The sequence below is a fragment of the Macrosteles quadrilineatus genome, unplaced genomic scaffold, assembly GCF_028750875.1.
Source record: "Macrosteles quadrilineatus isolate MER2022 unplaced genomic scaffold, UCM_ALF_1.0 Scaffold_7__1_contigs__length_78375512, whole genome shotgun sequence".
Taxonomy (NCBI): Eukaryota; Metazoa; Arthropoda; class Insecta; order Hemiptera; family Cicadellidae; genus Macrosteles; species Macrosteles quadrilineatus.
In genome coordinates this window covers 35100301-35116147 of record NW_026542600.1, presented here as the reverse complement: position 1 = coordinate 35116147, position 15847 = coordinate 35100301, and the positions used below count along the sequence as shown (strand labels likewise).

General features: G+C 31.1%; 1 protein-coding gene across 2 annotated transcripts in view; it reads right to left on the bottom strand.

Annotated features, from left to right (window-relative positions):
• Positions 1-15847, bottom strand: part of LOC128998389 (calcium/calmodulin-dependent protein kinase kinase 2) — a 176908-nt gene that overhangs the window by 72904 nt on the left and 88157 nt on the right. For both annotated transcript variants that reach the window (XM_054424502.1, XM_054424503.1), the window contains one exon: positions 7141-7249. In XM_054424502.1, coding sequence (XP_054280477.1) covers positions 7141-7249 — 109 coding nt within the window. The remainder of the gene's footprint in view (positions 1-7140; positions 7250-15847) is intronic.

The window sequence follows — 15847 nt, the reverse complement described above, 5'->3', positions numbered from 1 at the left end:
CATGAGATAGATCAGTAAAACTCATAACCGGGCCTTTAAAGGATAAAAAAATAAATAGTAAGTTTTATTACAATTAAAGATTTTGAAGGGTTGGCTAAAATAAATCTAAAATATAACTAAAAAAAAACATCGAGGCTTAATGGTTTTGGTTTCTTAATATGCAGATAAAAAAAAATTAAATAACATATTTCAAATATACCTTGAAAGTAATTAGCCTTTAACTATTGGATAAGGTTTTGAGTATTTAAGGGTTTTATACTTAACAAATACATTTTCATACACTATTCTATTATTTTTTACTATTCAATACATATTACATTATAAATGTATATTTAATTTATTTTTTTCTTGCCTAAAAAACAAACCACTCTAAAATAATTTCTTAAGCCATAAACAATCTATCTTATTTTACCATTCTCTGAAGAAACAAATATATTAATTCATTAGGTAGAAAGATATGATTCTCTTTTATATATAAGGGACTCGCTTTCGATTAAAGTAGTGGCCGCAATACAATCCAATATTGTAATACTTTATGGTAAGGCATTCCAATAATATAATTTCCAGACTGGGATTTTATTTTCATAAAATTCAACTAGGAGAATCGAAAATATCCTTTAAAATTTTATTTGTAGAGCCTTTGTTCCGAAATTATGTAAATTATGCAAATACATTTAGTCTAAGTGGATATAATTACTTATTTATGGAGTTAACAAAGGTAATAGTATTTTAAAATTAAATTTAAACTACATATTTAAGTCAAGCTTTTTTTGAAAATATATTTTTATCAATAAAGTGATGAATGAATAATGGATATCCTTACAATGTTTAAATTCTTTCGTGCTCGTTGAAGCGGAACAATCTCAAGTTTTGCATGAATGAGCAGTTTCTAAACTCAGGTAAAGTTGGCAAAGTTGAATTCTCCGGTAAAATAATACGTGAAATGTTATGTCACCCGAAATCATTTTTAACAAGCTGTATCATAATTTATAAAGTCTACGAGGATGAAAAATTCAAAAATGGTTCTACACTTGATTTCAAGGGGGAAATAGTTCAATTACGTGTATTATTTTGTGCCGACTAAAAAGCCAACATCACAAAAACCTCCGTAAAATCTATGGGGTTCATAAAACTTATAAAAATCGATTTACTGAAAAAGTGTATTACAAATATAAAGTACACAACCAAGTAAAATATTTGCATGATCCCCAGATGTAGCAGTAAACCTGGCATTTAAATCCATGTTTTAGCCCTGAGCTCTAGTACATATAACTAAAAATAGGCATTTACCTTTGTCCACAGCTCAATTTATTGTAACTTGTATGCATTATAATGCCGAGAAGACCGTAACGCAAGTGATAACAAATTGAGATGCAAACAAAGGTAAATATATATTTTTAATAAAATAAAATGGTTATTCCCAACAAATAATAAGAAACTAATAAAATAAATAAACCTAAAAACATTGAAAGGTGGAAAAATGTACGAAGCTTAAAAATATTTGAAATAAACTGTTTAGTGATAGCAATTTTTATTCAATCTCAGGCTTGTCGTTGTGAGAGAATTTGAGAAAGTAAGTAAAAAGCGATAAAGTTTAGATTATTTGAAACAGAATACAATAATGAAAATAAAAGATTATCTTAACTTTATTTCTTTCAACATTAATTCCACTATTTTCTTAAACATAGAACTTTTTTAAGGCTTCAAGACTAAGAAAGACCAATGTCCTCTTGACACTAATACAAATTATCTAAAAAATAAAGTCTTCATTATTCAAGGGGCATGAAACTAAGCCCCTCTAAGTAACTCTGAAATTGCCTCTGACCTCAAGAGCACAACACAGCAAAAACTTAGGTAATTTATAAATCAGTGACCGAAGTCGTTTCCTTGAAATATCTCTAATAATGAATACAAGATTTTATTACGAGATCTACTTCCTACATTTCACCCGGAGGAGTTGACGTAGTCGGTCAAAAGCGGAAATTTCATAGTCATAAAGAGGATACTTGACTCCTGAAGGGGAAAGCTGTTCCATCTGTTTTATGTTGGTATCAAACTGGGTGTTATGACAAGTGCTTGGTAAACCCCCCCCCTCCTTTACCTTAACGTAGTAAAACTGTTAATCATAAGTTTAAAATACACTGAACTCCAATCATCCAGAGGATGATTATAACTATATTTTCATCCAAGAAAATAAGTTTACAAGAAAATGATATTTTATTGCAGCAAAGTATTTCATTGTTAGCACTCTCTAAAAAATGTACATAATATCTGAGACGTGACAAAAAACTTTTGCGAAATTCACAAACTTGACGAAGAAATACTAACTTTCAAGATGTAAAACCTCCTGTGAAGCTTAAAACTCAATTTTATCTCTACCTCTGGATCTTTCATGTGAAACTCGATAGCATATTTAAACCAATATTATCTTAATTTTATAACTGCAAATAATGAGTATATTAGGTTAAAGTATTGTAGTTAAGTTTTAGAACATTGATGGAAAAGAGATATCCTGAACTGGTTACTGGTTACTTCGATCTATTTTCGAGCATCCCAATCTCAGTTGAGTTACATTTTAATGATGCAATCTCTATAAAACAGTGATTGCCTGTAACTACGTTAAGCGGAGTTGTGATCGAAAAGTGTTGACTAAATACTTTTAAACTTGCACATTTTTGCCACATGTAAAATCCATTTCACGGAATACTCCTAAGTTCAAGGACATATATAGACGACTAACTGGGATACTTTGTTTTTTTTAGCATATATAGTAAACAGATAAAATAAAAATTTGTGGTTTATTTGATAGTATAGGTTTTTCTGATATATTTTTCAAATAAGATTAACTTTGTTCACTCCATTAACCGCAAAATAGTTAAGACTTACAAAAACAATGTTAAGAGAAATATTGATACAGCAACTTATTTAGATCTAACTAAGTTAGTGACACTTATTTATAATAAACTAGATTAGTTGATATTTCTAATCTAACACCACTTTTAATGGCGTATGTTCTAGTCGTACTCAAAGAATTCCTTAAAATAATGTATGGTTTTTTTTACGAATGCGCGCGGTCAAAACATCGCACAGCAAAGTGGTTTTTAAATTTTAACTATAAAAAAACATAAAATGTTGTATAAAATTCTCCAAACTATTCGAAAAGTTAAAACATTTTTCAAACACGTGGTGCAAAGAGAATTCCAGACACAACAACCAACGCATGATGGAAACTAGAGACGCTCATACTAAGTGGGCAACTCGGATTCCAAATAACCTAGATTTTTCGAAGTGCCAACTTTAAACTCAGAACAGTTAAGGCGTCAACTACGATGGGTACTGTTTCAAATACTTCGTTTGACTAAAATATTGAATTCGTTTTGGACGGGTACATAAAAAGCATGCGTAGCTAAGTGGATAAAACTATTTATCTACCAAAGCAAATATCATAAAAACCTTACGAATTGGCTGAGTTGAACTACAACAAGAAAATAGGCATGGCACATAGAGCCAGATCAATAGACTCTTTTATAATCATGTACTCGTCTGTAGAAATTGCATAATTATTCACAATATTATGATTAACATGTTGGAATGTATATTTTCAGTTTTAACGATGGATCGAAAATTCCAGTCAGAGTATTCGCATTTCTAGCAAAGGTATGAAATAGATTTCCTGGAATACTTGAAGGGAGTAATTTTGATTATGCACTCGTGATATTGACAATCATAACATTGTTTTGGTGGCAAACTTATTTATGATACAAAATATATGATGGAATACAATGCCAAACAAGACTAGTTTTATAAAAGTACGAAATGAACCAAACTACTGTTAAAGGTTCTTCGATAATACATAATATATCTATGGGGAGTATTCATCTTTTTTTATAGATTTCGGATCATTTAAACGAGAAATGTGTCTAAATATTTGTAAGCTCTGGTATTAAACAAAGGTTTGTTTTGACACAAGTGTCACTTTTATCTTTCTATGTTTTCAATTTTGTTTACTTTGAAGCGACTTCTCAGAGTCTTGGCCACTTCTTAAATTCTTCCTTTGATATTTAAATTCCAGACAAATTATTTTATCATTTCCGATGGGACAATCATCCCTTTGCTTTGGAGGACGATCTTCTTAAGAGTATCCTTAAATCAGAGGTGTTTCTAATTTAATGCGATAATACCTAGTGTATAAGAGAAGGTTGTTTCGAGATAAGCCCTCACTAATGACTGAAATTATTGACAATTAGTATTTACGATATTCATAAAAAAAATTGCATTCCCTAATACTGATGTATTGTGTAATGATGTATTACTACTAATTGACACGTATATACATTGCTTCATAAATACGTTGAAATGTATACTTATCAATACTTAAATAATATGATACATTGGAATTTAAAAAAAATGTTTATGGTTAAATCGATCAGACTGGATCAATTCTATCTATTTTGTTTCGTTTTCGTAATCGTGGTGGTTTAAACAAAAATCATATGGACACTACACTAAATCGCTAAACCCCATCGCAATAAATGCATCTTTCACTATTTTCAAAGTATTATAGTTTTTTTTTTATCTTTTATTAAATACAAAAACCCATTTGTAGCCTTCATTCAAATTCCTTTTCATACGATTAGTATAGTTATTGGACAATCACTTTTAAATATATATGTGATTCCACCTTAAGATGTAGGCAAACATATTTTAAAAGTCTCTTAGGTGAACTGGCCTGTCTTTGTACAGGGTGAGGCAATGAGAACGCTACAATTTGTTTTAGCTGTCACATGTTAGTCGTTGCAACAATGAATGATCAGCTGTGCTTAAAACATCAATTAAACTATGACATTTTAGTAAGTATTATGCCTGAGGCTATTAACTCTGAGATTTTGATGTGGAAACCTATTAAAAAAAGCGATTCTTGTGCAAAAACCCAGAAATTGTTTGGACCACATTCCATCCTTGGTCAACATGGCGCTGTTCCAGATAGAAAACAATGGTGAACTGGGTAAAATTATTTAGGATAAACGCTTAAACCTTAAAAATAATCTGTAGGTGCTGAATAACTCTTTCTACACCAGCAAATGTTGAAAGAGTGCGAGTCGCAGTAACTCAAAGTCCAAATAGATTTGCCATTAAGCTTTTGTTGTTGAAAGCTTTACGTTATAGCTCTTTTTTTGGGGGGGGGGAGAATGTATTCTGATAAGCTACTTGAAGTTCGAGGTTTTTCAAAGTCACCCCACTGCTTGAACCGAAGTTAAGAATTGTACAAAAACTAAAGTGATTCCTGAATAAATGCTGGAGAGGAGTATTTGATGGAGTTTTCAAGTGACTAAAAATGAATGTCAAGTAGGACAAGGACGTCACTTGCAGGATTTTGTTTTCAAGAAATGGAAAAAATTACTTTTAAAATGGCAAAAGATAGCTGTATTTTGATGTGCTATTTATATCCATAGGGTGAATATTATTGAATTTGTACTACTTATAAATTGGGGCGCTTTCATTGCCCCACCCTGTATAAGAGAATCACATCCACTATACACTACGTGATGATTTTTAGAACTTCATGTTTCATGAGAACTTGAATTTATCAATATAATTAAACAATATTTTAGAAGATTCTCTGGATTTTGTAATCACGCCTCTAAATTTGTAGCTTAGAGAGTAAATCAGGATTACATTTTATTCTTTTGGAAACAGCGTTATTAGCACAAGAGCTTATTGGTTTTCACGTCAGTCATAAGACCTAATCCTATTATGAAGGACCACTACTCATCCCCAGACGATAAAATCTTTCTTATCTGTGACACCTGCCAATTCTCCTCTAGTCAAACCTTTTACACCCAAATCGTGTCTTGCACTAGTCTGGGCTGTTTATGGCTTGGCTATTTATTTGGCTATTCGAATATAGTGGAATTGAAAACGAATGAAAATCAAAATACATTACTAATGCACCTTTAATCAAAACATACAATTGTTATCAAGCCAGTTCGTGTGGGTGCCAAACTTAAAATTAAAGTTAATATACCAAACCTTTTGAAATGAAAAAAACTAAACCGTCTGTTCAATCACACATACACACTACCACTTTAATCAGTGTGCATGGCACGGATACCCTATCAGGCCAGCATTTTGGCCTTTTGAATAAAATATGGAAAACAATAGTTTTGAAAATATTGATAAAATTAAAATGAAAATCAAAACACTTTTATACCAGTCTGATACTCTCTTAATAAATGTATGGACCACAAGAGATCAAATACGCGTTGGCTTGAGGCATACAATTGCATTTTAAAATTTTTGTTAAAGCAATCATTTATGTAGTTATTTCAATTACAGATATACCCATGATATTAACAGTTTTGACACTAAAAAAAAAAAACTAAATTCTCTCCAACTTTAGGAAGTTAAAGACTCTACAAGAAATCATGTTACCTTTTTTGTTGTCTAGTTAGGAATCAAAAATAAGCAAACAATGTTAGAAATAATGCGTGCTATTTTTGGTTCAATTAACGACCAAAGAACTTGGAGAATACTACTGTGAAAATTAATTCTTTCACAAGACCCCGACTTTATTGTCATGGAAACAGAAGGAAAACGAATAACACAATAACAATAGTGGCAGAAATTTGTCTTCAAGGTAGAAGACCCATAGTGATCGCGTGCTGTAAATGCACAATAGGTTTGGACTTTTTTAAATTCCAAATCATATCCAAATGTTGTACATTTTTTGCACTTTTTTGTACCACCAAACATAAGTTCGTTACTCCTTCCCTAAAATGTGCAGACGAAAAACAAATGTCGAGGTACATGCCCATACAGTACCAAAACACAAGTTATAGGTTTCATTAAACACATAATGATTTAGTACTGTTTTTGTACATTTGTTACCACCAAAAGAATATGTATACCACCTTTTCAACTGAGATGTGACTAATTTCAAGTTTGGGTACAAACCTATGGTGAGACTTGAATTACTTGGTTGAGAGCACTTTGCGAGGCCACAAACATACTTAGATTTAAGTGGCCGTATGGGGAGATTTTGCGTTGTTACTTTTTAATTCCATTTACAGCATTCTATTTCTCTACACAAATGCAGATTGTTGGTATTAAATGTTTGACTGTAGAAATGATCTAACAAACCTGCCCGATGGAGTCCATGAGCCTGTACTGGTTGAGTTGAAGGAAGCTACCGGACTTGTCAATGCTGACTCTTCGACTTTCTTTGAGTGGAGTCCGACGACGGGCTGACCTGTCAAAACAAACCGGTTTAAGTCACTGCAAATATGTGATCTGAATTAAATGCACGACGTACAACTAACTGTCCATCAAACGAATATTACAAAGGATTGTTTGTTTGGAGTATACGTGTAGAAATATGGAGTGACTTGATATTTGATACATCGCAAAGCAAAATAATAATTTATCAAAATATACCTAATCTTTATATTGACTAGTTTCTGTCATTATATTTAAAAAAATGTTATGGTGAAAAAAAATACTGAGGATCAGTTACTATATAGTTTTGTTTGTTTGTTATCGATAGCTTATATTGAACATATTTTGTAACTGAAAAAAATCAACGGTTAAACTAAGGATATTTATAGAAATGTTTAAAACACTATTGTAAAGAGTTTAATCAATAATTGCTTCAACAGAGTACAAAGCTGTTCCACTAAATTGATATTTGGTAAGATAACAAGTAAAGCATTATCAGAATTTCTTTTTAATATGTGTGTGGTTCAGTCAATAATTTTGGTCCAATATTTTGAGGGGGGAAACCATTTGATTGAATGTATTTGCTTTCCAATGCTTCTCCTAAGTGTATGTGTTACAATTATGAACACAATAGCGTATTATGCCAGGTAGAATATTAATTTGAACTGATAAAATATCTGTAACGTAACAATAAAATCTTCGGGAATCCATTAATGAAAGACTCTTTTTCCCTCATTTAAAATTAATGTGAATCAAAATTGCATAGCAATTATATATTTCCTGTACCGTTTCACGAAACAAATGTATACAGAAAAGGTGGGACTCAGACCAAACTTTAAAATAGCTTACAGTTTGAAAGTTACACTCGGTATTAAAAACAATGCAAAACAGATGTATTTTGATTGGGTAGGTCTAGTCTAAAGAAGAATGAAATTCCTAGAGAAGGTGAAAAGGATTCCAATGGATGCATGCAATTTAAAAAGTATAGCTGATAGGATTTGCCAAAAGCCTAAGGACTGAGTCGAGATATCCTTCTTGGGGAAAAATAGCAAGCAAACAATAAAGGAAAGCCTGTACAGAAGTCTGGATAAGTGTACATTTCAGTACATGGATCTGTTAATAAGTTTATAGAATTGTAATACTAAACTTCCTGGGACAATGTATTAGTTTTTCAGAACTTTATAGACCAGACAATGACAATTTTCATCCATTAATAAAAAAAAACAACTCAAATTAAAGCAAAGTGTTTTTGAAAATAAAGTCAAGGTATCTGGAACCATAGCATTGTTTTTAAGGAATAACGTCACTAAATAAAATAGCAATATTTTTCATTGCATTTTGAGGAATTAACATTGATATAACTTTATTAAAAAATGATTATATCTTTACAAAATGTTTATAGGTTTACGAACAGCTAGGTGGATAAATACCGGGTGTCCCATAATAGTACCCCCTGGTTAATTTTTAAATGGCTGCATTTATTCAAATGAGCTTCGATACACGTTACTAGGGTAATGTAAAGTACATTTTAGTGGTATTTTGAAATTCACCCCCAACCAGAGGTCTCAATTTCAACCCATTACAGAATGGCGGCCATTTTTTAATTTTTCATCAGCCTGAGAGAGTCCATTTAAAAATATACACCAATATCCCCTGTTAGCGTTTTAATGGGTTGTACCAGGGACAATAAACTCATTATTATTGTAACAAGAAAGTAAAAACTACTTTTTGATCAGTATGACAACTTTGCCCAGGACCCTAAAATGGGCTATTTTGGGGGCAGCTCAAAAGTTTTAAATATAACACCCTATCAAGTGACAACTCATTTTAAAGACTAACAGTTAGAAATTTTGAAAAGTTGTAGTTTTTACTTTCTTGTTAATAATTAACTTAGTTTACCTGGTACAACACATAAAAATGCTAAAAGGGGATATTGGTGTATATTTTTACATGGGCTCTCTCAGGCTGATGAAAAATGGCCGCCAATTCTGTAATGGGTTGAGATAGAGACCTCTGGTTTTTACGGCATTTAAAATGATGTGCTACTTGATAGGAGTTGCTATTTCAACATTTTAGTTTACCCCCAGCAACCCCTATTTGGGGACGGGGGTGAATTTCAAAATACCCCCAAAAAGTACTTTATATTACCCTAGTAACGTGTATTGAAGCTCGTTTGAATATGTAGCCGTTTAAAAATTAAGATGGGGGACTATTATAGGACACCCAGTATACGTAACCCACCTTTAACATCAATTATAGTTAAAACGCGATCATGAGGTATAACAAGTATTATTGATCATATTTCTAATAAAGAAAATGTTTGTTAATTTTTCAATAGAAAATACAGGGTGATTTGTACTCAGTGTGACAAAAATGTATTGGTGTAAGTACAAAGTAAATGAAGTGTGATGATGCATATCAAATGTTCCAAGTCTCAAAATTAGCTTCCCAAAAAATTATTTTATGTTTTACAAAATTAACAATGTTTTTAAACTTAATACAGCGATTTCTCAATTACCTGTATATGGATTTGAGTAGATAATGTAAATTTCGTGTTCTACATTAAATTTTGAACAAGAATAATGGAAAATGACGGAGGATCACTTGTAAAAACTCCATTGTAAATAGATTCAAAGATAAAAATTAAGATGTTTGATATAAATTTTAAAAACAATGGTCTATTGCATTTTTCACACCCTGTATACAAGAAAGTGTCGGAATATGTTAAAAACTGCGCCATTTTATAAGCTTTCCAACCATATGCTACACTATTGAGGTTAAGATTTTTTTTTTTTTGTTTTAGTGGTTTGAATGCCAGAAAGCAGGGAAATTTTTACTGTTTTTACTGTTCAAGCTGAAACAAAAATACAACTTTTGCTTAATACATGCCGACTTTCTATGTTTTAAATGTTAAAGACACCATGCTTTATACTCTTCAAACCATTAAAGCATACATAAGCAGACATAAACCTCAATAGTGTAGCATATGGTTGGAAAGCTTATAAAATGGCGCAGTTTTTAACATAGTCCGACACTTTCTTGTATACAGGGTGTGAAAAATGCAATAGACCATTGTTTTTAAAATTTATATCAAACATCTTAATTTTTATCTTTGAATCTATTTACAATGGAGTTTTTACAACTGATCCTCCGTCATTTTCTATTATTCTTGTTCAAAATTTAATGTAGAACACGAAAATTACATTATCTACTCAAACCCATATACAGGTAAATGAGAAATCGCTGTATTAAGTTTAAAAACATGGTTATTTTTGAAAAACATAAAATATTTTTTTGGGAAGCTAATTTTTTGACTTGGAACATTTGATATGCATCATCACACTTCATTTACTTTGTACTGACGCCAAAAAATTTTTGTCACACTGAGTACAAATCACCCTGTATAACGTAGTTTTATTAATACATTTATGGCTTAGGATAGAAATCACATTCTACAAAGTTGAAAGAGGAAGGAATAAATAGTTTATAAACCTCCAATGGATACTTACCAAACCGAATATGTCGGTTATATTTGTTTTTCACAAAAGAAGATTTGTCAGAACTTTTTAAGGGTATCTTGGGATTTGAAATTGCTATTGCCCTTGTTCCCACATGAGATTGGAAAGCAATATTTTTCGTGACTTGAGTTTGAAGAAAATCTGTGATCAGAATATGCCGATTTGAGAACAATCTAGCCTTAAATATTTTAAAGATTCGATCTTGTTTTCAATATCAGTTCATTTTGTGTTATCAACAGCAATGTCAGGGTATAGTTGTTTGTTGAAGTATTGTAAACTTCCAGATACACATTTGTCAGCAAAGGCATAGAGGATTCATTTAGCGTTCATTTGCTACGTTTTAAATGTCATTTTGATTGTAACTCAATAGCTTTGCCAATATTTAAGTTTTATTTTTAATCTTGCAGTATTTTTTTTTAAATCTTGGTTTTGTGGCCTATTGTTTTCTATCTTATATTGAACGAATAACGATATATTTAAATATTAAAGTTGTATTTTGTACTTTTTATGCTAACAAATATAGCTCGTCTTATATGTGTCTTTAGGGTTAAGTTTATTACATTAGTATAAGCCATTAGATGACCTAATCCTAAGTAAAAGTATTAAATAAATTTTAATGTAATCTAAAACTAATATTTTAATCAAGGTGGACTAGTTCAGGGTTTTTTGTTATCTTTAATACCGATTCTAAAAATTCTAAAATTGTAGTAGAAAAGTTCTAAAACTGTATATTTGTTAAAATAGCTGATTTTGATGATGTTTATATAATCTTTAGATGAATAACTACCACGTATTCTTCCGGTTTTCGTCGAACCGTAGTAACAAGTATTGAAACCATTAGACAATATCTGAGCGGAGAATAGTTTTGAGAATTAAGCTGAACTGAATGCACTTCCCTGAAAAGTTCCAATATCCTATTACCAACACAAATCATGCAATGTTTTGTCAGCAGACCCCTTACAGTATATCAAACTTAGAGACTGTAGAAGTGTTGAAATGCGTTTTGTATGTACAAACCAACAACAATGTCTTTAAAGCTGTCAGCTCGTAATACTGGTCACTATAGGACAAAATATTCTACTCCTACAAGGTAGGTTTTAAATACGTAGGCAATTTTCTTAGTGTATAGACAAAGGATGCTTAAGCGAACCGATTTGTGGATTTAGACAGCATGTGGCAGTAATAGTATACACTTTATTACTGTATTACTGTAATGACAATTTCAAACAATATTTTAATCTACTTATTTGATTATGATGTATATTGCAGGTAATCGGAAACTATAAAATAAAGAATTCGCAGGGTGGTCCAATACATTATCTCGTCCAGACTTCGTAACCGCGCGATACTTAGCCGATAATGTGATTTTAATGGTACCCTGATGCGAAAAGTAATATATTGAACGTTTGAGGATGATCATTAGAGAATAAAAGTATATAGTTCGAAAGCAGAGTTAAAATACTCGTAGTACTTCTTAAGGACATTAGGCTTATATATAATTTTATGTTGGTAAATGAATTAGTTCAACTTTTACTTCAAGATAATGATTTAAAAAGTACTTGTTTTATAGATGTTTTCAAAGTTTTCTTTTAGTTCCATAGCCTATTTTTTTTTACCTCGAATTTAATACAAAAACACGTTTGACTGAGGAAGTAGAGTATATATTAATGATTTGCCATAAGTTTTATGGGCAGTATTATGATGTGAAAACCCGAAATAAATAATCACGTCTGTAATTACAATACAAGAAAAAAAGAATATTATCAAACCTGTAGCACATAATTTACAAATATTCGAGTTATCACCACAATACATTGGTCCAAAAATCTTAAATAACTTACCAACAAGTTTAATTACTCTAGGAAATTCCTATAAGTTTAGACTTTCTTTAAAAGAATGGCTCAAGACTAAATCTTTTTTTTCATTGGCAGATTATTTTAAGGACTGCTGGAATTAGGTATAAACAAACCTTCCCACTCCTTCTAGCTAAATTTTTTGTCGTGTAACAATGTTGTGTTTTGGGAAGATTCAGTTGATTTTGTGTAAATACAGATGTATTAGTTTTATCTATTAGTTTTAAGTCTTTATTTAACCATTGACAATATGTCCTGTTATTATGATGTACTGACATTTAACTCAATAAATAAATAAATTAAATAAATAAGCTAAATTTATTATCCGAAAATTAAGGGACAGGGTAGAGGACTTCAAAAAGAAATATATTTAATTGGGGTTTGATTAGTCAGTTAAAAGTAGGCCTACACATTTATTTTTTTACAGTTTCGACTTTTTTTTCCATTTTCAACAACAGTACAGTTAAAACTGCAACACGATTACCTACTTGAGATTGTATAATATGGTGGAAAACTCATGTAAATTTGTGAGAAATATAAAAATGGATATGTAATTGAGCTTTTGACAAATAGAATTATTCTGATGGCTTCATCATGTTATGAAATAAAGTATGTATTATAAAGAATAAGATTGAATTGCTATAAGACTCGATTTAGTTGATTTAGCCAATTCTTGCTCTAAAACGTAAGAGCTCCCTGAAAAATGTCTTGAAGTGGATCAAATTGTAAACCAATAAATAACCGAATACAATTTTTTTTTATTAGGCCTATAGCCAATTACTTTATACCCAAATAATATATATTTTAAAAGTTTATAAATAAAAAATTGACTATTCCTTTAGAAGTCTTATGTATAAATATTTATAAATATATATATATATATTTATTTATATATATGTATGTTATATTAATGTATGTTTATATATATATATATATATATATACATATATATGTTTAAAGATTTGGTAAATTTTCAGAACTGGGGATGCTAGTTTGTGTATATAGTATCAATCCGTATTTATTTACCTTTTTACCTGTAAATATTTACCTTTATCTTTAAGTTATACAATGTTTATACAAAAATTTATGTTGAGGGGATTTTCCAAAATGAGCCACAAAACAGTAGTTTGCATGGTAATAAATATTCTCTTTTCATTAACGTTATCCTAGCCTTTGACAACAAATGGTTTCAAAATTTGTAATGATATAGCTTAATTTAAAACTATTTTTTAAAACTATTTACTAAGGCAAATTATTTACATTTTAAATATTTAGGACAAAAAAACTTCCATAGCGCATTGATGTTGCAATGTTGAATACTATACCTAATTAAAAAATAATATCACAGAAACAGTATTTTCTTGTAACAGTTAACCCTGTTTTGTGTACAAACCCCGTTTGTCTAGTTGCCCCAAAACTTACAATACAGTATTGATAGGTGATAGCCCTTAGTCTATTATTATCTGTAATTATTGCCCACCCCACTTAGGAGGTTAGCCATATAATAGCCATTACTGAGGGAGAATTGGTCTTTAGGCTTACCTCGGATATCAATTTCTGTACTGCAAATATCGCTTGGCAAACATTTAAATAACTTACTAGGGAAAAACCTATTCTAATAAATTTTGGTTTTTGATTATGAACATTTTTATTCTAGACAAGTGCCTAAGTTACTTCGAGTAATCATTAATTCTGTTTTAATCGTCAATTAAAAAAAAAAAATATATATATATACTTGTACAGGGTAGTGCAAAAAAAGGAAACCCAAAAATTAATGATAGTTTACTAAAACAAAGCTTACAATTACAACTAAACAAAACCATGCTCTACGTGTCGTCCTTCGTTAAACAACTGTTCCATTCAGTCCATGATCTTGCTGGCCAACTCAGAGCACTGATGGGCGGAAATAGCCCTTTGGCTTTCCTTTTTTGCACCACCCCTTACTTATTATTCAATTACTATAATATTTGGCCAACAATAATTCGTCTACTAGCCTACGTTTAAAGAAAGGCCAACTCTGTATTTTTTAATTTATACTGTCGAAACCTTTGCCAAAGGTCTTTTCGATATAAAATGTCATATTCACCTCTAATGTAATATACTATAAACTCTTAAATTATTCAAGTAAACCTCTATTAGTAGTGGTAATATGGTCCTAAGCACAAAAAACATTTTACGTTGTGATCTAAATTTACTGGAGTGATAAGAAAATACAATTCTTAAATAATAATTTATACTTTGGAAATAATTTTGGTATTCAAGTCCGGTCCTTGGAAGACGTACTTTAGCAATGCAAAACGTGTATTACTCCCATACGTATATTTACGTTTAACTGTATTAAATAAACAATACGGATATATGTTTGAAAAACTTTCTTTCTATGATGAAAGTGAAGGGTAAAAGGCGTCTGGGCCTGACATTTGGGGGGAGGGGGGCTAAGGAGTGACAGGCGTCCGTAAGCGCAGCCTTATTGCCCCCCTCCCCCAAACGTTGAAAATCTTAAGTGATCGTACTCAAAACTTTTAAAGTACAAATTTTCCGGAATTTCAAACAGTTTTTTAACTAGAGTGGGTGCAGTACCCACTCTAGTTAAAATGAGTTTGAAATGCCGGAAGGGGAAAATTTATCACTGAGAAGATTGAATGATTAACGTTTAACCATTTGAAAAGTATCAACCATTTTATGAACCTAAGGCTAGGATTATACTAGGACGCTGGCGTCCGGGAGGCCGGCGTCCGGGACGCTAGCGGGGCATTAAATCAAATGGGGGTGATTATACTAGGGATGCCAGCGTCGGATGCTAAAAAAGCCACCGGACGCTCGATTTTGTGCCTTCTTGGGAACGGGGTTTTATGGGGTAAAAAGGGGTATTGTCATATTTCTCTCTAGGCAATTTTAATTAGCTTAAAAGCATATAATTAAGTATATTAAAGTGTTTTGTACGGTTATTAGTTACGGATAAAATTCAAATAAGTGTAAATTAAAAATTCCCATGTTATTCTTATAGAAAATATTTTTAACTGTTGGAATTTGCTTGTGTATGGATATATTTTGGTCAAACTTGGCCAATTTGTTTCATACTAAGCTATTAATATTTTACTAAAAACACACAATATTAGCCTCATTAAAGCAGCAAATCTGGGTACTCGTAAACCTAATGTTATTTAAATAGATATAAACAAAAAGTGACAAAACATTGAAATAAAATGGCAGTCCGAGAGGCTAGCATCCCAACACAAATCACGTCATTTTAGGCTCGAC